Raw genomic sequence first — 21,525 nt, 5'->3', positions numbered from 1 at the left:
AGTCCCACTGGTCCTCCTGACATCCAGGGAGAATATATTTTCCGAGTTAAATGCTTCGTTGTAATAAAGACGTTGACTGAGCTGCATTTTCTTTTTCCACAAGCCGTGGATATCATAATACCAAATTAATATGCAACAATTTGCATAGGAAAATAACTTATTCTCATTTGGTGCATTTGTGGGAAATGCGGCTGCTGCTCTGAATATCAGTGTGAGGCGCCCCCTACAGGCCGATCGGCGGCACTGCAGCGATCGAGGTGGGACGGGAGGGAGCTGGAGGGTTAATGCAAGTGTTCATTTTTCACGAACCGGGATCCCAGCTGGTTAAATGAGAGGGGAGTGGGTGTTTGTTCCGTCCCCGAACTGTAAAAAACAACCGCACAAACCTTTTTATTTTTCAAGACCAACGTAATGAACAGGCCTCAAAATATGAAAAAAAAACTCATCATGAATAAAATATTAATGATATTTTGGACACCTTTATGCCTCCATGGTTTATTATGCTGCAGGAACGGACGGGCTTCCCCGTTCCCGGCCGTCGGTCCCGGGGGCGGAAACCCCGCCCCCTCACGCAGACCACGTCGGGGTGGGCGGGGCTCCCCGAGCTCTCGGCGCAGAGTCCGCGCCACCCGCCGGACGGACCGACAGACGGGGGCCGGTGCCGGGACCGGATCGCGCGCGACGGCGGCGGGACGAGCAGGCGACGACGTTTCCGGGCAGCGCGCGGGTTCCAGGTAGGAGGTTCCCGCCGTCAGAATGAATAAAAAAAAAAAAAAAACATTTTTAAAAATACGATAAAGAGGAGCGGGGGACGGGTGGTGCGTTCATGTTCGTTCCGACCCACTTGGTCTCGTTTTCTGGAAACGCGAAGCAAACCCAGAAATCGTCTTCATCCAGAGATCTCCAGGGGAACGTGGTGGATCTGTATCTTCTGCAGATCTTCTTCTCCCCTGGGGTTCGGCCGTGTTGGGGGTCAGTGGCCACGTCGGGGTCACCCGGCCGTCCCTGCGCAGTTCACGCTCGGCTCCGTGATGCGAGGAGAAGCTGGTCCCGCTCCTGAGGAACCAGGGCAGGATGCAGCAGGACCGCTGCGGGGTTCCTCAGCGCGGTATATATGTGTGTGTGTGTGTGTGTGTGTGTGTATGTGTGTGTGTGTCTGTGGCAAGTTACAGTGTAACATCGCTGCGATAACGTGACCTGCCACCAAAGCCTCCTGAACGCAGGTCTGATGGTCTTCTCGGACGTGTTGCCAGGTCTGCTTATTTCACGCCGATTTGGACTTGGACTGATATCGGTTTGAATGTGGAAGGTTCGGTGCTCTCTCTCTCTCCATAACCTTCTCTCTACATGTCACCCGACGGATCTGTCAATCTTGTCTAGTTTATTGACTGGCTGAGAGCATTTTGGCCTTCTTTTTATAATCCCCAGATCAGGGGCGTTATTGGTGTTATTGGGCCACTATGAAGACAGGGTTCCTGGGGGACCGGACCTGGTTTCATCTCAGCCCCACCATTCCGTCGGGCCAGACACTACTGTTCCCAAGGCAAAAAAAAAAGCGCGAATGTCTTAAATCTGGCAACCCTGGATCATTTTCTGCTGTGTGGCAGCTGTCTGGCCACATCTTGCGACAGAAGCATCCTGTAAGGAGTTCAACTCCGAGCACAACCATTTCTTTTTGTCTTGACATATTGAAATATTGTACAACATATACGTTTCCCTTTTTGCGACCTCCAATTAAAAGCCCGGACAACAGAAAACCATGAATGGCCAGAGTGAGAATTCACGAGTTTTATATACTTCATGAAAATCGTGTCGGTGCCGATTTGATTTCGGCAGCGCGGTGCGAATCCGGAGCGAAACTCTTAATAAACGCGCACCGTCGCCCTATTTAATTAGCAGCTCGCACCCACCCGGCAGGACGTCTGTCCAATCACAGCCGCCGTCGGCGGTGACGTCACCGCGGCGGGTCACCTGTACTCAGGTGGATCAGATGAAGTCGTTTCTCGTCGATTTTCTCCCACATTCTTTATTTATTTAGGCTCGTGTATCGACTATTACGTATTATTACGTTTTTTATTCAATTTATTCAATTTTGAGCTACATCTAAAGAAAATCTTGTTAATGTGTTAAAGTAACTGTGGTTCTTCTTTACCTATCTTGTGCCGTCTTTTAATCCTGTGTTGCCAGGCTAGTATATTGTGGTGGCCTAGCAGGTAAGGAAGGTTGCCGGTTCAAATCCACCAAGGTACCACTCCTCACCAAGGGTGATGGTTAATCTCAGAGGACACATTTTCGTCGCGTGACCGTGTGCTGTGCCGCAGTGTATCACAGTGACAGTCACCTCATTCCCTTCGCCATAAGCCACGTCTTACGTATAAATGGGTTGTTCTGCCCGCATATGATGCTGCTAGTGTCTATTTTCCACCGCGCTCTCCTCCTTTCTGTTGGTCACAAGTGGCCAGCGCAGGTCGCCACGTGACTGTGGGCGAGAGCGACCACGGCTGATTAATTAGCCTGCGGGGTCTGTCTGGGGCGCCACACGGACCCAGTGGCAGAAGGAGGGTTTGTAGGGACTGGGTTCTGGAGCATCCAGGCTCTCTGGGTTGGCTGTGATCCCACCACCGGTGTGCAGGACGTCAGGCGAGGACCTGCGTGAAAGCATTCGGACGCGCCATAATACATTCGAGATCAGAGATTCTTCTGCACGTTCTATCGGAAATCAGCTGGCACAGCCAGTGCCCGATCCAGGAGTCTGTGGATGGGAGAAATTCCCGTTCAGCCAGTGCGCTCCTCTGCGGCCCGTCTTCACCCTGCATGTCAAACGTGAAGACATGTTGACCTCCAGCAGGCGGCACCGTGCCAGTTATCTGAGCCGGAGCAGGGCTTAATTCCGATAGCTCCGTCCAGACTGGATGTGGGGAGCACTTAACAAGTCGCGTCAAACGGGAGCGGAAGCGGGAAATGAAACTCTTTCATCTTCTTCTGAGATGAAGATCTGATCGCTGATCTCCTGCAATGAAAGACAACAATGGAGCTGCAATATTTCATTCATTTCCTGTGTGAACTAGATAGAGGGAAAAAAAAGATCACCTCCTTTCAGGATACCATTACGGTACAACGTAATTGTGCCGTTTTTTTTTCTTTTACGTTGTGACACTGCAGCCGACTGTGAGACCATGAAATGTGAAATTGCCTCGCGTCATGGTTCAGGCTGGATGGAGGTGTGTGGCGCTTCCGTCTCTCACCTCATCAGAAGCCCCCCGCCGCCCGGCCTCTCCTCTCAGCTCAGATGAGCCGGCACATTTACCGTTTTCGTGGAAGAGCTCCTGGCTTTTGATGGTGCCTTGTGCATGGTTAGTAACATCAGAAACGGCAACCACATAAAAATAATAGTAACCGCCTCAAATTTATCTTCATGCAAGTTGAAATGTCGACTTAATGAGCACACTTTTAAATGAAAATACTTTCTCTTTTTATCGGGGCTTTTCAGTAGACAAACTCAACAAGGGCCATGGTTTATATTAGGGCTGGGCGATTCATCACATTTTAATTTTGATTACGATTTCGGCAAAGTATAAAAATGGCATAATCGCAATAAAAATGATTTATGTTCCCGACACTCAGCGATTGGTCCTATTAACCCGTTGTTATGTAGATGTTTTACTAAAACATTTTAATAGAAGCTGCTCTAATAGGACGCCCCTCAAAAAAGCGGGTTGCGTAATACCAAATATTCGGCAGGGGGTGAGTAATATTACCAAATGATTAAACATGCTATTATTTTGCTGGCAAATGACATGAATAAAGAAAACCAACAAGTTATTATTGCAATATAATTCATTAATGGGAATGATGTCATTATATAATTATATAAACATTATTATGTTGGTGGCTGGATCTGATTTTTGCCGGGCTCTCGAACCCCCGTAGATAAGGCATCTGGGAAGTTTCTTTCACAGATGATGTTTTTGGGCCTTTAAGATTGTAGCACATCGAATCTCCAAAGAATTTTTTGGCCAGGTAAAGTATATAAATGTCAAGTTCGTGTTGCGTGAATATATCTTTCACGAATATATATTTGAAAATTGCTACTAATCACAAATCAAAAGACAATGCAAAGCCTAAGCCATCGCCGTACGCAGAACTAGAGTACAATCATCCTAATGCAACAGGTTGTACCTTCGACTGCTTTATATGTAAGTAAAGATTTAAGAGCCGAATAACATTTTCACCTGTCCACCTGGATATGGACCAGCCCGAATGGAGCGTGAGGACCAGCCCCGTGCCAGATCAGAACACGGAGATGGGGACAAAAGATCCTCAAGTGCTTTTTTAGGAGGATCCTGCTGAACTCCAAGAACACGATGGGCAGGAAGACAAGAAGCTTGAAGAAGTCTTTGAAGCGAGTGGGGAAGTTCAAGATCTCCATGTCATTGAAAACAGTCCACTCCAAGAACAAGTTGAAGAAGAAGAAGAGAAGCTTGAAGAAGTATTTCAAGCGAGTGGGGAAGCCCAAGATCTCAATTGACCTGAAGATAGTCGACTCCAAATGCAAGTTGAACAAGAAGAAGAGGAGCTTGAAGTATTTCAAGCGAGTGGGGAAGCCCAAGATCTCAATGGACCTGAAGATAGTCGACTCCAAATACAAGTTGAACAAGAAGAAGAGGAGCTTGAAGAAGTATTTCAAGTGAGTGGGGAAGCCCAAGATCTCAATGGACCTGAAGATAGTCGACTCCAAATGCAAGTTGAACAAGAAGAAGAGGAGCTTAAAGAATTATTTCAAGCGAGTGGAGAAGTCCAAAATCTCCACAGCCCTGAAGAAGTTCAACTCCAAGTACAAGTTTTAAAAGAAGAAGAAAAGCTTGAAGAAATATTTCAAATGAATGGGGAAGCCCAAGATCTCCACGGCCCGGAAGGAGGTCAGCTTGAAGAACAAGTTGAACAACTAGAAGCCAAAATTCCAGGGGAAATTTTGATGGGTCTGTCCGGGCATTGGTCACAGCTGCGGGCATGGAATTTGTAAAATGGGAATTCTTTAATGCGGTACTGCCTTCGGACTGACCACTCCGTTGTTTCTTTACGTTTGACAGTCTTCGCGTGGCGGTCTTTAACAAAAGACATGTTCTTTTTTGCCATTCTCAGCACAATAATAAATGGTCTGTCTTTCTGACAGACCCAACAAGAAGAAGACAACTTTGAAGAAGTATTTGAAGTGACCTCCATGCTGCTGATCAGCTGCTGAATGAGTTAGAGGATCAGCAGCCCACCAGTGTGGACCAAGCATACAACTGACAGACCACCAAGATGCTAAAGCACGTGGGCAGATAATGTGTATTATCACATTATCACAGTAACCGTAATTACTGTGAAGCGCTGGCATGGAGGCTCATCATCACAATGAAGATCTTTTTCTGACGATCCCAGCATCTCTAGGTAGATAAGATCAGAAACCGAAGAGTGTAACGGATCAAATGACACTCTTAGGGACCAAACTTAGGTGCCCTATCAGCCCCATCTTACTACAAAGCCAAGATCCCATAGTACGAGTCATCCCTGATTTTGAAGATATGGACCTCAGTGGCTTCATTGAAAAAGGACCAATGTTCCTCTTCGGCTGTGTTTTTAGAGGAGCTCAGTGAGGAAGATTGGCTGAGGTTGCCTGGGCTCGACATGAGAAAAAGAGGATATGAGATACAGCGGGATGAGCTGAGAGTACAAGAAGTGTCCCATGGGGGGATCTGAGAAGACCAGGAGATGACACCCTGATAATAAAAACATCAACCAGACACTAAAGACCAATTTACACCAGGGCCGTCTGTGAGGCGCTTCTCTCTCGTCCATCTTTTGTTGCAGACAGAATAAAAAAGTGCTACATTGATTTAGAATCGATTCAGCATTTCACACCAGCGCTGAATTGAACTTCAGTGTTTTTTTTTTTTGGTTTTTTTTATTCACTGAGTTCATGCCACAACTCAATTCTGTGTGCAATACAATCAAAAGCCACAGAAAAACGCAGCAAGATGCGAGGGACACTGAACCTTCGCGCCGTTCTCAACGTCTGCTGGCCACTTCATTAGGTGCACCCTCAGAACCCCGACCACAAAACCATGTCATGTTCACTTGATCAGAATTCGAGAATTAACATGCAGAAGATCTCCGTGTTTGTTGGTGGACGTGGTCCTGATCTGACTCACGTTGGCGACGTCCACTGACCGTGCCGTGGACAAGCGGCGTGGAGACAGTAGAGGAGTTGAGACTATGAAAGGAGGATAAAGGACCTTGCATTCGGTGTTGCCAGATTACCATTTTTTGATGGGTTCTTGTTGACTAGAGGGGTTTAAATGAGGAAGTTGGTCCATCATAATTACATAATTATAGCATAATTAAAGTTAATCATCTGGTTGTCACAAATGCACTGCTCAAAAACATCCTAGATCGACATCCTAGATCGTAATGAATTATCTATATATAACATTTTATTTTTTTGTTCTTTACATAGTGAAGTGATTGTCACATGTGATACACAGCACACAGTGCACACAGTGAAATTTGTCCTCTGCATTTAACCATCACCCTGAGTGCGCAGTGGGCAGCCATGACAGGCGCCCGGGGAGCAGTGTGTGGGGACGGTGCTTTGCTTAGTGGTAGTCAGACTACCTCTGGTGAGAAATGCAACCCCACACCATTACTGACCCACTGCCAAACCAGTCATGCTGGGGCATGTTGCAGGCAGCAGAACGTTCTCCTCGCCGTCTCCAGACTCCAGTCACGTTTGTCAGATGTGCTCAGTGTGAACCTGCTTTCATCTGTGAAGACCACATTGTGCCAGTGGCGAATTTGCCAATCTCTGGCAGACACACAAAATTTATTTAGCCAAACGTGCTGCACGGTGTTGGGCTGTTGGCATAACCCCCACCTGTGGACGTTGGGCCCTCATGTCACCATCATGGGGTCTGCTTTTGACCGTTTGAGCAGACACATGCACATGTGTGGCCTGCTGGAGGCCATTTTGCAGGCTCTGGCAGTGCTCCTGCTGCTGGGTTGTTGTCTTCGTATGGCCTCCCCCACGTCTCCTGATGTACTGGCCTGTCTCCTGGTAGCACCTCCATGCTCTGGACACTACGCAGACAGACACAACAGACCTTCTTGCCTCAGCTCGCATTGATGTGCCATCCTGGATGAGCTGCACTACCTGAGCCACTCGTGTGGGTTGTAGACTCAGTCTCATGATTGAAAGCATCACCAGCTTTCAAAAGTGACCAAAATATCAGCCAGCAAGCACAGGAACTGAGAAGTGGTCTGTGGTCACCACCTGCAGGACCACGCCTTTATTGGAGACGTCTTGATAATTGCCTATAATTTCCACTTGATTTCTATTCCATTTGCACAACAGCATGTGAAATTGATCGTCAATCAGTGTTGCTTCCTAAGGGGACATTTTGATTTCACAGAAGTGTTACATGGAGTTACATGGTGTTGTTTAAGTGTTCCTCTAACTCCTCAATACTGGATGTGCTTCATGTGATATAGGGCTCTAGATATAGGTTCCTCTAGACATACACACACAGGGGACCTACATAAATGTCACTAATAAAGCAACCAGGAAGCGTGTGAGAAGGTTTAAGACCACAAATAGCAAAAGAAACAGACTTCATGAAGGGCAGGTCTGTGTTCTCGTGTGTGTGTGTGTGTGTGTGTGTGGTGAAATGATCGTTACTCCCAGTTCCCTTTGAACTCGCTCTCCTCCCCCATAAGCCACCGCTACAAACACAGCCGTCGGCTGATCTATATATCACAGATCTGTTTCTTTCATGGAAGTGATGCTTCCTTAAAAGTCATTAGCCGCGCTCGCTCCTCGCTGTGCCGCACCGCCAAGCGCCATCATCCCGGGCCGACCGCCGCATTGGCCTTGGCCAACCACTGTGAATTTCTGGAAGCTTCTAGATATTCCGCTATGGCACAGAGCAGGTCTCCTGTGGCTTGTACATTGCCCACACACACAGACACACACACACAGACACTACTCGCTCTGCCAGCCGGTGTTGAATGGGGTAAATGGCGATGTTGCGCTAATCGTGTGTTTATAGACCTCCCGCCGTTTCCGGTGTTAATTCCTCCACCTTCTATTTGGCGGCGAGCGGTGTGTTCGCCGAACTGAGGGGGAGGAAGGACGATGTGCGGCGTGTGTGTTTGTGGCAGGGCCGGTGTGTGAGTGCGTCTGTTTGCCAAGGGCTGTATGTACACAAGTGCAAGAACGCGAGTGAAGTCAGGGTATATGTACCCAGGGAGGGGTCCGACCGAGTGCCACACCCACAACAGCACACACACACACACACACACACACGCTAACAAACTCACACACTCACTCTGTATCAACCCCAAAACACTCAGGAAAAATCGCCAGGTCAGAATAACAGACCATTTACAGCTGCCTGCTTCCATTCATCTCAGTGTGTGTGTGTGTGCGTGTGTGTGTGCGCGTGAGTGTCATTTTGTGAAATGGTGTGTGAGATTAATTTAGCTTCACATCCTGATGAGTCAGACCGTAACAAAACAGACAAGTCATGGGTTATTACCCAACATCCCTCACCTCTTCTCCGCTCGGGTCCATGGCCACGCTGAATAGAATAGAACTGCTCTACTTGCTCTACTTTGCTCTACTTCTACAAGTCTGTTATTGCAGACATAATAGAATACAATGGAACTGAATAAAAAATTAGTTTGACGTGTGAAAGTTAGTCTATTATCACCTAAATACACAAATATACAATAGAATAGAATGGAATTGAATAGAATGGAGTATTTTGCTAGTTTATTATGAAACAAGAACACATAGGTAAAATAAAAATAGAATATTCTGCTCTACTTTTGGAAGTTAGTCTGCTATTACGTATCCGTACAATAGAATGGAATTGAATATAATATTCTGCTCTAAGTTTGGAAGTTAGTCTGTTATTACATATTTGTACAATAGAGTGGAATTGAATAGAATATTCTGCTCTACTTTTGTAAGTTAGTCTGTTAGTAAAAGTGAAGTGAAGTGATTGTTATTGTGATACGCCCGGGGAGCAGTGTGTGGGGATGTTACTTTGCTCAGTGGCACCTCAGCGGCACCTTGGCGGATTGGGATTTGAACCGGCAACCTTCTGATTAGGGGCCACTTCCTTAACCGCTATGCCACTTCCTTAACCCCTCTAAAACCTCGCAGGCGCTTACAAGACACAAGCACCTCGGATAAAAACTCCTGTCATTACATATTTGTAGAATAGAATAGAATAGAATAGAATATTCTGCTCTACTTTTGGAAGTTACTCTGTTATTTACATATATGCAAAATAGAATGGAATTGAATGGATATGAATATAGGAATAATTGAATGAATATTTTGCTCTAATTTTGGAAATTGGCTGATATTACATACATGTACAACAGAATAGAATGAAATTGAATAGATTATAGATTATAATAAATTAAGTGATTAATTCCTAAAGTTTCTTATTGACAATGTACACATATGGAGGAGTACAGCAGTTAATTTTTCATGTCACTCGCCTTGTTCCTGGGACATTTTGTTCTGTTCAGAATCGGAATGTTCTGGGATGCCCATGAGCCGTGATGAGTTCGTGGAAAACCAACCGCAGCACATCACTACGTGGAAATCCCTCCGGCATTCTTTGCTCTGCAACAAGCAGCATTTTAAGCATTTCTTAGAGGCTTATTCCTCTATTTTCTTGCATTTTAAGCATCTTTCTATGTGGGGGGGTGCATATTCCTGTATTTCCTTGCTCCTGGGTTTAAATCTGGGTCTGCTCAGCGGAGTGTATACGTTGTTCTTGTTGTGTCTCTCTGTGTGTGTGTGTGTGTGTGTGCCACCCAGAAAATGACAAAAGCTTTTGACAGCTCCAGAGCTGAAAGTCGAATTATGTTCACCTGATTATGCAAAGGGTCTCTTCAGGCAGAATGGCTGCCTGGGTGTAAAGCTGCAGGAAAAAAGTGCACAAGAGCCCACGTATGGCGAACATTTTGAACATTTAATAGCTGAATTTTTATATGCATTACACATATCCATCGTCACATAATGCCTAGTCACACGTCCATTTTGGACATCCGAAATGACGTCACAGATTTCATTGCACTCTTTTAGGATTTATTTTACCAACATAATTCATATGTCAGATATCTGCAATGTACTTCTTGCTAGTCAAAGGTGTCATTTTAGAAATCTAGAACTACTAGGAAAACTACTTTAACATATCTACAGTTCTAGGTATCTGCATTGTGACTAGTCAAAAGTGTAATTGCATGTATCTTTACCGTAATTTTGACTAGTCATAATTCCAAGTAAATATATTTTTTATATTATAGATATCTTAAATTTGAATTTTGACAAGATGGATATAAATTGCATATTGATTGTACATCCTTTCTATCTGTTAAATATGCATGCTTATTGGGCTTTCAGATATCTAAAATTACATTTCAAATATCCAGAATGAGTATTCTATATGCGTACACATTGCACAAACAATACAAGAATGTATAAAAATACATTATAATTTTTCTTCGTCTAGCACCTAACAATCTCCGAGCATGCTCTTCGCTGACAAGTTGAGCCTTATCAGGGCTCTTAGTTTGTAAACTCAATATTCTATTGAAATCGAACGAGAATTGCTGGTGTCTTCCTCTTGTAAGTTGCTTTGGATAAAAGCGTCTGCTAAATAATGTAAAGTAAAGTAAAACTATATATCTGCAGTAATATTCTTACTAGGAGAAATGTCGATTTGGATATGTAGAATATCATTTTGGATATTGTGAATAGGAAAAACTGGACTGTTTGTATCTAACATGTTTGTTTCTCCTATTTTTCCTATTTTACTCATTTTACTGCAGATGTGTAGAATACTCTTTCTGGAAATATGAAATGTAATTCTGGATATCTGCGAGCCCAATAGATGTGAATGGGCAGCGTGATGTCATTTCTCCTAAAAAGAATGATGTAGCTGATATCTGAAATGGTCGTTTGGACTGGGAAGAAATAAATGATGGATTATGGATCTGTAATAGCTATTAAATGTTAAAACCGCCTGCATACACACACATGAACCCACATGTCCAAATTCATCACAGTGAACACACACACAGCTTTCAGATCCTGTCCCAGCCCTGAGCCTCGTAGGCAGTGAGATGTCTTTTTACTGAAGCCCACTGCTTTATGGGTCACCTAATTAACAGTAACAGCTCTAATTGATGGTTATTTTTTATGCTTCTTCCTGATTGGACAGGATGGCGGAAGACGTTCCTCTGAAGAAGTGATGTGGAGGCGGCGACCTGGGGGGTGGAGGCGTCTAAAACAAGCTGAAGACCGAACGCCAGCCGCCACTCAGAGGACTTCGTCGCCATGCCGGGGCAGGCCGCGCTGTGACCGGACTGTCTGAGCCGCGGCGCGGCCGTGCTGTGATTGGCCGATTGCGGAACCATGGCTAAAACAGTGTCAGAGAGGCTGAACCTCTCCTTCCTGGAGGAGAACGAGAGGGAGATGATACTCGGCGTTCTGCAGAAGGACGAGAAGCTGCGGCGGCGAGAAGAGAAGCGTGTCAGGCAAGAACCCAACCCTGGTCCCACCAAAACCAGAACAGACCCATTTACATTTACAGTATTTACCAGACGCCCTCATCCAGAGTGTCTTACAATCAGTAGTTACAAGGACAGTCAGGGTTAAGTGTCCTGCTCATGGACACGATGGTAGTAAATGGGGTTTGAATGGGTCTTCTGGTTCATAGTGTGTGTGTTACCCCACTAGGCTACTACCACCCAGTTCAGGGTTAAAAAGCCTAAATAAATCCTCTTTATTCTTGAAGTCAGACTAGAGGAGGCCTAGAAATAAAAGGAATAATTAATAATCGCAATGATTTAGCTATAGATGAAAACTGATTGGTTGTGTCGCTCTGCCTGACAGGAAGCTGAAGAACGAACTGCTGCAGATGAAGCACAGGGGTCGCCGCAGCGACCCGGACCAGCGCGAGTGTGCCATCTGTCTCCGCCCACTGGGCCTGGTCCTGCAAAGGGGGCGCGTCTGCGACGAGTGCCAGCAGCGCGTCTGCAGCCTGTGCGTCGCCGCGCGCGCCGCCGACAGCCGCTGCCGGTGCTCCGTGTGCGCCAAGATCTCGTAAGTGGCCTGCACCACGGACGGGAGCGGCCGGTGCCGCCGCCCAGTCCGCTAAGCTCTGTGTCTGGTCGGCAGCGAGCTGAAGGTGGTGACGGGGGAGTGGTTTCTGGAGGAGCGCTCCAGGCGGTTCAGACAGGGGGGTCCGCCGAGCAGCGACATGGTCAAACAGTCCATCCTCAGCAGCCCACCAGGTGAGACGGATCCCCACCTGACGTGGACCCTCTCTGCCATTCCAATCTTTATTGTCTGAGATGAATATGTGTATGGAATGTCGGATTTCCAATGATAATGTATAATGCCACCTGACCGCATTGTTGGATTACCAGTGGACAGAAGCACCGCCTACAGGAAGCCGTCCCCCCCGTCCCAGGGCAGGTCACCTACACCCAGTGCCCTGTCAGAGCGGAGTGCTGCTCGGTCCCATCAGGGAGGTGTTAAGAAGAAAGGGTAGGAGGCGGTCAGGTTCTGTTTTCTGGATCAGAAAATATCACTCGTACATGAATTCATCTGTGTATGTGTGTGTTCCATCAGGACCAGTGTTATGGCCACTGAGTCGTCAGGGTTACCAACGGTGCCAAATAATCAACGGACTCGATCGCCCACACCCACACAGGGCAGAAACCGGGTATGTTCATAATCTGTATGACCATACACTCACTGGCCACTTTATTAGACACAACTGGAAGAAATGCTTTTACTACAAGGGGTGGTAGTAGCCTAGTGGGTAGCTAGGTGGTATAGAGGGTAGTAGTAGCCTAGTGGGTAACTAGGTGGTATAGTGGGCAGTAGTAGCCTAGTAGGTAACTAGGTGGTATAGAGGGCGGTAGTAGTCTAGTAGGTAACTAGGTGGTATAGAGGGCGGTAGTAGGCTAGTGGGTAACTAGGTAGTATAGAGGGTGGTAGTAGCCTAGTGGGTAACTAGGTGGTATAGTGGACAGTAGTAGCCTAGTAGGTAACTAGGTGGTATAGAGGGCGGTAGTAGGCTAGTAGGTAACTAGGTAGTATAGAGGGCGGTAGTGGCCTAGTGGGTAACTAGGTGGTATAGAGGGCGGTAGTAGGCTAGTAGGTAACTAGGTAGTATAGAGGGCGGTAGTGGCCTGGTGGGTAACTAGGTGGTATAGAGGGCGGTAGTAGCCTAGTGGGTAACTAGGTGGTATAGAGGGCGGTAGTAGCCTAGTGGGTAACTAGGTGGTATAGAGGGCGGTAGTAGCCTAGTGGGTAACTAGGTGGTATAGAGGGCGGTAGTAGCCTAGTGGGTAACTAGGTGGTATAGTGGACAGTAGTAGCCTAGTAGGTAACTAGGTGGTATAGAGGGCGGTAGTAGGCTAGTAGGTAACTAGGTAGTATAGAGGGCGGTAGTGGCCTAGTGGGTAACTAGGTGGTATAGAGGGCGGTAGTAGCCTAGTGGGTAACTAGGTGGTATAGAGGGCGGTAGTAGCCTAGTGGGTAACTAGGTAGTAACTAGGTAGTATAGAGGGCGGTAGTAGCCTAGTGGGTAACTAGGTAGTATAGAGGGTGGTAGTAGCCTAGTGGGTAACTAGGTGGTATAGAGGGTGGTAGTAGCCTAGTGGGTAACTAGGTGGTATAGAGGGCGGTAGTAGCCTAGTGGGTAACTAGGTGGTATAGAGGGCGGTAGTAGCCTAGTGGGTAACTAGGTGGTATAGAGGGTTGTTGGTGCCTAGCGGGTAACTAGGTGGTATAGAGGGCAGTAGTGGCCTAGTGGGGAACTAGGTGGTATAGAGGGTGGTAGTAGGCTAGTGGGTAACTAGGTAGTATAGTGGGCGGTAGTAGCCTAGTGGGTAACTAGGTGGTATAGAGGGCAGTAGTAGCCTAGTGGGTAACTAGGTGGTATAGAGGGTTGTTGGTGCCTAGTGGGTAACACACTCGCCTGTGAACCAGAAGACCCAGGTTCAAACCCCACTTACTACCATTGTGTCCCTGAGCAAGACACTTAACCCTGAGTGTCTCCAGGGGGGGACTGTCCCTGTAACTACTGATTGTAAGTCGCTCTGGATAAGGGCGTCTGATAAATGCTCTAAATGTAAATGCAGAGTATCTCTAATATAGTGGCCGGTTAGTGTGGACATGACGTGGTGATGTGTGTGTGTGTGTGTGTGTGTGTGTTCACAGCCCGATGGTGCTGAGAGTGTGTACAGCATCCGCAGCACGGAGAGCATCCCCGAGAAAATGAAGGGTGGGCGGAGCAGGATGGGCTCAGACACGCCCTCCATCACCGTGTCCAGGGCCTCGCTGTCGTCAGGTACCGTTGCCACAGCGACCGCATTATTATATTCTTTTCGGCGCGTGGCTGAGTGAAAACATAATTGCAGCATAATCACCGCAGCTGTGCTAATTAACGAGCCTCTTCCTGCCACGCCGGCTCTGCGGATAATTGATCTCGTCTCCCTCTCTCCCAGACCGCAGCAGGTCTGAACTGGATCTGAGTGTGCCGGGGGCGGGGTTTGGTGACGACGCCCACATCGCCCGCTGCCGGTCGGTTCCCGGGGTCAACGAGGTGGTAGGTCACACCGTTGTACTCAGAGGTCCCGACTCTGTTGAGTGAGAAGTCGTGTGATTGGCTCACCCATTCCGTGGGCGTGACTTCGGTGGCTTGTGTTTTGCAGGAATCCGACGAGGACATTGATGCTCTGATGTCAACTCAGTACAAAATAAACCGCAGGCTGAGCGTCGCGCAGTCTACGGTAACACCTGACACACACACACACACAAGTATGCACCTATGTACACATGCAGAGCTTGTACTGTGTGTGTGTGTGTGTGTGTTGTCTGGAATTCTTTCTATCAAACGCAAACAGTAACAGCTGTTGTGTGTTTGAGCAGTGGAGGTTATAATGGCACTACTGTCACACACACACACACACACACACATCCGGAACCTGGACCTTCAGGTCACTGTAGCAAGATGCAGGTCCTCATTCACTTCCTGTGTCGGCGCTGATGGAACCTGGAACCTTTTAGCCCCGGAAAGCATCGATTTATTTATTCTAACGTAATGGCTGCTTTGAGGCTCGGCCAATCAGATTTCAGATGTCTGGGTTATTAATAACTCTGTACAGATGAGTTGGTGAAGGCGGATTGACGTGGACTTCCCCGTCCGCGGGTGGTTTCTGTCTTCCCTGCTGATGGCTTCTCGCTCTTCCCTTCCCCTTCATTTTCTTTTTCTCTCTCTCCATCATTTCTATGTTTCCTTTACACCTTTGGCTCCGTTTCTTCCCCCTTTTGGTCGCGCCCTTCTTCTTCCTTCCTATGTGTAGTCGTCCACTCTGGGCTTGGAGCGAAAAAGCAGCTTCCTTCATGTCCCTGACTCAGATGCTGAGACTGTGAGTCCTCGTCTTTATCTGTGTTTTTCTTCTAAAATGTGTCTTTCTAACTAATTTCATGTAAAAATGATCCTGGATGCATGAGGCTGTGAACACTGCCAGACACACACACTAACACACACACACCCTTACTTGTTGTCCACCTCTCTCGCACCTCCAGAGCAGCCTGAACAGCATGATGAGTTTGTACAGCGAGACCGGTGACTATGGCAACGCTCACGTATCCGGGGAGATCCTGTTGAACATCAGCTACAGCTACAAGACCGGCGCCCTCAACGTGCTGGTGAAGAGGTGCCGCAACCTGGCAACCGGAGACGAGCGGAGGCAGCGGACGGACCCGTCAGTAGCACACACACACACACACACACACAATTTCACTTTTCTGCATAACAAATTATGACCGTCACAACCTTACACGTTAAAGCCCCGTCCACATGAGAACGGGAACGTTTCCTTGTGTCCACACGAAAATGGCGTTTCATGGGACCCAGAACCGGCTCCAGAGTCAATTTCTCCTTGTCGACGGCAAAGCGGCTCTTTTTGTGAAAACGCGGACTTGTTGGTCAGTGAAAGGGAAGTGATTGTCGTTGTGAAACACTGCAGCACAGCACACGGTGACTCTGTGAAATGTGTCCTCTGTATTTGGGTGGTAATAGCCTAGCAGGTAACACACTCGCCTGTGAACCAGAAGACCCAGGTTCAAATCCCACTTACTACCATTGTGTCCCTGAGCAGGACACTTAACCCTGAGCGTCTCCAGGGGGGGAATGTCCCTGTAACTACTGATTGTAAGTCGCTCTGGATAAGGGGCGTCTGGTAAATGCCCTAAATGAACTAGACGTCAGACAAGGAGAGCAGGGAGTTACAGCGCCACCTACAGGGGTGGAGGGAGGTAAAAACAGCCTTCGGGACGTCTCCGTGTGGACGACAACGTTTCAGATGATGGTCTTGAGTGGACACAGGTTTTTTTAGAAATGGAAAAGGCCTTGTGTAGACAGAATCTCGTACTGATTTTTAGGCGGTGCATGCACGCCATCAATGTGACACGCTCACAGTTCAAATTCAAAACTCAGGCATACGTTGTGTATCGAGGGGCGGGGCCATAACACACAAGGCGGGGCTGAAATGTTCAGTGTTTGGTTTGTGGTCCGATGTTCTGCGTACCCGACTCTCGGCTCTTGTTGTTTTTTTTTTTTTGTGCCACTCCGCCGCAACACATTTCCAACGTATTAAAAACGTATTTACATCATGCAGCAGCGTGGTATAACCATACGTCGCCGTTTTTCTGAATGTTGTGTGTCTGTAGCTACGTGAAAACGTACCTGCTGCCCGACAAATCCCGTCAGAGCAAGAGAAAGACGGGCGTCAAGGCCAACACCACCGAACCCGAGTTCAACGAGAACTTGAGGGTGAGACGTGTGTCTTGAAAACCCAGCTATGGTGTGTTGTGTTCTGTAGCTCCCTCTGAGCTGGTGATGCATGTGGTGTGTGTGTCTGTGCGCGTGTGTGTGTGTGCGCCAGTACGTCCTCAGCCACTCCCAGCTGGAGACGCGGACGCTGCAGGTGTCCGTGTGGCACCACGACCGCTTCGCCCACAACAGCTTCCTGGGGGAGGTGGAGCTGACGTTCGACTCCTGGGAGCTGGACAGGCAGATGGAGGAGTGGTTCTCGCTGCAGCCCAGGGTGAGTGTGCGTTTTATATTGGTGTGTGATTTCTGGTATAGAGGGTGGGTGGTAGTAACCTAGCGGGTAAGCCCAGGTTCAAATCCCACTTACTACCATTGTGTCCCTGAGCAAGACACTTAACCCTGAGTGTCTCCAGGGGGGGACTGTCCCTGTAATACTGTAAGTCGCTCTGGATAAGAACATCTGGTAAATGCTGTAAATCTAAATGTTCTACAGCAGCAGGTGTGAAGTTGCGTTCGTGTGTGTGTGTCGGCCTCAGACGGAGAGCAGTGCCGACTCCATGCTGCAGTATAAGGGGGAACTCACGGTGGTTCTGAAGTACATTCCTGCGGAGAGGAACCTCATGCTGCCCCTGGACCAGGTGCAAGGTACCGCAACTCAACACAGTAATACACCAGAGATCTCCAGTAGGGTGGTAGTAGCTCAGTGGGTAACTACGTGGTATAGTGGGCGGTAGTAGCCTAGTGGGTAACTAGGTAGTATACAGGGTGGTAGTAGCCTAGTGGGTAACTAGGTGGTATAGTGGGTGGTAGTAGCCTAGTGGGTAACTAGGTAGAATAGAGGGTGGTAGTAGCCTAGTGGGTAACTAGGTGGTATAGTGGGTGGTAGTAGCCTAGTGGGTAACTAGGTAGAATAGAGGGCGGTAGTGGCCTAGCGAGTAACTAGTTAGTATAGAGGGTGGTAGTGGCCTAGTGGGTAACTAGGTGGTATAGTGGGTGGTAGTAGCCTAGTGGGTAACTAGGTGGTATAGTGGGTGGTAGTAGCCTAGTGGGTAACTAGGTAGAATAGAGGGCGGTAGTGGCCTAGCGAGTAACTAGTTAGTATAGAGGGTGGTAGTGGCCTAGTGGGTAACTAGGTGGTATAGTGGGTGGTAGTAGCCTAGCGGGTAACTAGGTGGTATAGAGGGCGGTAGTGGCCTAGCGGGTAACTAGTTAGTATAGAGGGTGGTAGTGGCCTAGCGGGTAACTAGGTAGTATAGAGGGTGGTAGTAGCCTAGTGGGTAACTAGGTGGTATAGTGGGTGGTAGTAGCCTAGTGGGTAACTAGGTGGTATAGAGGGCGGTAGTAGCCTAGTGGGTAACTAGGTGGTATAGTGGGTGGTAGTAGCCTAGTGGGTAACTAGGTGGTAGAGGGTGGTGTTAGTGGCCTAGTGGGTAACTAGGTAGTATAGAGGGTGGTGTTAGTGGCCTAGTGGGTAACTAGGTAGTATAGAGGGTGGTAGTAGCCTAGTGAGTAACTAGGTAGTATAGAGGGTGGTAGTAGCTTAGTGGGTAACTAGGTGGTATAGAGGGTGGTAGTAGCCTAGTGGGTAACTAGGTGGTATAGAGGGTGGTAGTAGCCTAGTGGGTAACTAGGTGGTATAGAGGGTGGTAGTAGCCTAGTGGGTAACTAGGTGGTATCGAGGGCGGTAGTGGCCTAGTGGGTAACTAGGTGGTATAGAGGGCAGTAGTAGCCTAGTGGGTAACACGCTTGCCTATGAACCAGGAGACCCAGGTTCAAACCCCACTTACTACCATCGTGTCCCTGAGCAAGACACTTAACCCTAAGTGTCTCCAGGGGGACTGTCCCTGTAACTACTGATTGTAAGGTGCTCTGGATAAGGGCGTCTGGTAAATACCCTAAATATAAATGTAAACCAGAACTGGGTGTCAGTTCTTAACTGTCTACCGTCCCTACAGTGAAGAAGGGGTTTCTGAAGGGAAAGAAGAAGAACATCACCTTACCAAGGGGAGGGAGGGTGGAGCTGTTGGTGAAGGAGGCCAAGAACCTCACAGCCGTCAAGTCGGGGACGTCAGACCCATTTGTCAAAGGGTAAGGATACATGGTGCATACATGGTGTAGAAGCATTAGTACCAGATACCAGAGGACACCTTCAGACATCATGTAAAGTCTCTGGCTTGATAGATCTTCTAGGACAAGGACACAGGGTTTGTGTGTGCGCGTGTTCCCTGCAGGTATCTGTTGCCAGACGATAAGAAAAGCACAAAGCACAAGACGGAGGTGGTGAAGGGCACCGTGAATCCACGCTGGAACCACACCTTCACCTACTGCGGCCTCCAGGCGTCCGACCTGAACAATGTCTGTCTGGAGCTCACCATCTGGGACCGGGAGCCCCTCGCCAGCAACGTCTTCCTGGGGGGGGTCCGCCTCGGAGCCGGGACCGGTGAGCCTTCTCAAGCATCTGCCCGGGGTCCGCTTTAAATCCAGCCGCAGAGCCACAGGAACGTGCCTCAGACCATATTTACCTACACTAATGATGGTCCACCCTCCTGGACGATCGTCCCTCACATCATTATTGCCGGGGCGGTTTTAAATCTGAGGTCCTGGAACCTGAAGGAAAAGATGTGCCGGGGGTGCGCTTTAAATCCAGCCGCGGGAACGCGCCTCAGTCCATATTTACCGACGCTAATGATAGTCCAAGCTCCTGGACGAAATGCCATCCGGGGGCCGCAGCCTCTTCTCATTACGCCGACTGGCAGCGGGCGCCGCGAAGAAAGGTCGGGGGAATTAAAGATGAATATTTTACACGCTGCGCGGCAGGAAACTCGTCCGGGATTTATGTCTGCTGTGCTTACAGCTACGTGGTGCTTCGTGCGTGTCACAATATGAATGATTGCAGTTTATAGGTTTGATATTTTGTTGGAATTATTATGTAAATGCTGCTGTTAAACGTTTTATTGTCTTTATCTTTATCGCCTCTTGCTGCACTGAGTGTGTTAAAATTCGTAAAGTGTGTAAAACGCTGGTTTTGTTCCCTCCCCCGGTGCAGGCCTGAGCTACGGTAAGGAGGTGGACTGGATGGACTCGTTCGGGGACGAGCAGAGGGCGTGGCAGCGCATGATCGACGCCCCCGAGGTCCCTCTGGAGTGCACCCTGATGCTGCGGTCCAGCATGGCCAAGAGAAAGACGTGAACGACGGGAGACGTGGGGGACGGTGGACAGTCCCGCAATTTTCAGCCCAACCACGTCCCACAGTCCCCATCTTACCTTTTAAGTGTCCTTATATACAAAAAAACACACACACAGATAAACAGAGATACACCCCCTAGCTCAAACACGGGAATATCGACCGTTACTGTAAATAGCACAATTCCATGTTGCAGATTGGACATCTCGATTGGACCTTCTGCGAGGAAGAATCAACACACACACACACACACACACACACTCACACACACACACACACACACACAGCATTACTTGCATGAATAAGCACACGGCCAAATAAAACTGTTATGCAATCCGCGTCCTCCCGGCACGGTGCGCGGCCTTGCTGTAGGTGTCACCGCGTTGACGCCGCGTTGTCCTCTGGCATGTTGTGTGTGCGTACGTGCGTCCAGGGTCTTTTTCTTTCTTTTTTTTTTTAAATATTGTTAATGCTGGCTGCTCGGTGTGGCCCCTCATCACAGTAGCAGACGTAGAGCTAGAGTTTCCAGATGCCACGCCCTCCGGGGGTTTTAATTGTAATTTTTCTCATCATTTAATCCGTTCTTAAATCCAATATTAAAGGTGTCTATTTATTTATAGGGGAAGCCCCGCAGACCCCGTGTAGCGTTCAGGGGGGCTTCACGGATGGCCACGCCCAGCAGCCTGCGGTGAAGTGTCGTCGTGCAACATTTACCCTCCTCCGCAAGCCGCGGGCGTCCAGTCGCATGTTCTTCCCGTTTTTACGACTCTAGTGTTCGGCCCTGAAATCTGCAGCCTGTGATTTTAAACGCCATTACGTGACTTTGTGTCATCGATCAGCGATTAAAAGTATTATTGCCGCACCCTCTTCTCCTCCGTGTGTACGAGTTTTTTTTTTTTAAGTGTTCCATGAACATACGGACACCACGACTCTGTAGGCCGCTGCAGGGCGCCCCGTTCTGTGGGTGGGGGTTCAAATGAAGGTAACAGCAGGTCTGCGGGCTGCCTGCCTGCGTCTCTGCGGTCCGGACCTCCGGCTTCCATTTCGTCCGTAACGATCCCTCTCTTTTTAACCCGTGCCGAGGTTGACGCTGTTTACGGCTCCACCGCAACTGAAGATCTGTAACGCACTCGCCTGTGAACCAGGACACCCGGGTTCGAACCCCACTTACTACCATTGTGTCCCTGAGCAAGACACTTAACCCTGAGTGTCTCCAGGGGGGGGGACTGTCCCTGTAACTACTGATTGTAAGTCGCTCTGGATAAGGGCGTCTGGTAAATGCCGTAAATGTAAAATGTAAAAATCAAAGCATGACGGGAGAAGGTCCAGCGCATCACGTGCTCCCAGACAGCCAGCAGTAAACGGGTTTCATTTTATTGCCGTCCTGACTGTACATCTGCTGCAGTTTTACTGCCGGGACGCCCC

The 21,525-nt window shown here is 48.3% G+C and overlaps 1 protein-coding gene across 2 annotated transcripts; it reads left to right on the top strand.

Annotated features, from left to right (window-relative positions):
* Positions 1–612: 612 nt before the first annotated feature.
* On the top strand, positions 613–20,957 carry sytl5 (synaptotagmin-like 5). 2 transcript variants are annotated; one of them, XM_028992358.1, is made up of 17 exons: positions 613–734; positions 11,283–11,598; positions 11,957–12,166; positions 12,242–12,357; positions 12,493–12,613; positions 12,698–12,791; positions 14,297–14,426; positions 14,584–14,684; positions 14,791–14,868; positions 15,442–15,507; positions 15,668–15,846; positions 16,814–16,916; positions 17,029–17,190; positions 17,453–17,561; positions 18,872–19,004; positions 19,148–19,356; positions 19,963–20,957. In XM_028992358.1, the coding sequence occupies exons 2-17, from the start codon at positions 11,477–11,479 to the stop codon at positions 20,103–20,105; spliced, it is 2,076 nt and encodes a 691-aa protein (XP_028848191.1). In that variant the 5' UTR covers positions 613–734; positions 11,283–11,476; the 3' UTR covers positions 20,106–20,957. The 2 variants fall into 2 exon arrangements, with proteins under 2 accessions (XP_028848191.1, XP_028848192.1); XM_028992359.1 differs by lacking the exon at positions 15,442–15,507.
* Positions 20,958–21,525: the final 568 nt, after the last annotated feature.

Source organism: Denticeps clupeoides, chromosome 9, assembly GCF_900700375.1.
Source record: "Denticeps clupeoides chromosome 9, fDenClu1.1, whole genome shotgun sequence".
NCBI classification, from domain to species: domain Eukaryota; kingdom Metazoa; phylum Chordata; class Actinopteri; order Clupeiformes; family Denticipitidae; genus Denticeps; species Denticeps clupeoides.
This window is presented reverse-complemented; position numbering and strand designations above follow the sequence as displayed.

What these genes read in the sequence shown, in the direction of transcription:
- sytl5 (XM_028992358.1), top strand. Translation starts at nt 11,477, where the DNA reads ATGGCTAAAACAGTGTCAGAGAGGCTGAACCTCTCCTTCCTGGAGGAG. An exon ending in TCCGTGTGCGCCAAGATCTC is followed by an intron (nt 12,167 to 12,241) that starts GTAAGTGGCCTG and finishes TCTGGTCGGCAG; the next exon opens with CGAGCTGAAGGTGGTGACGG. An exon ending in CTGACTCAGATGCTGAGACT is followed by an intron (nt 15,508 to 15,667) that starts GTGAGTCCTCGT and finishes TCGCACCTCCAG; the next exon opens with AGCAGCCTGAACAGCATGAT.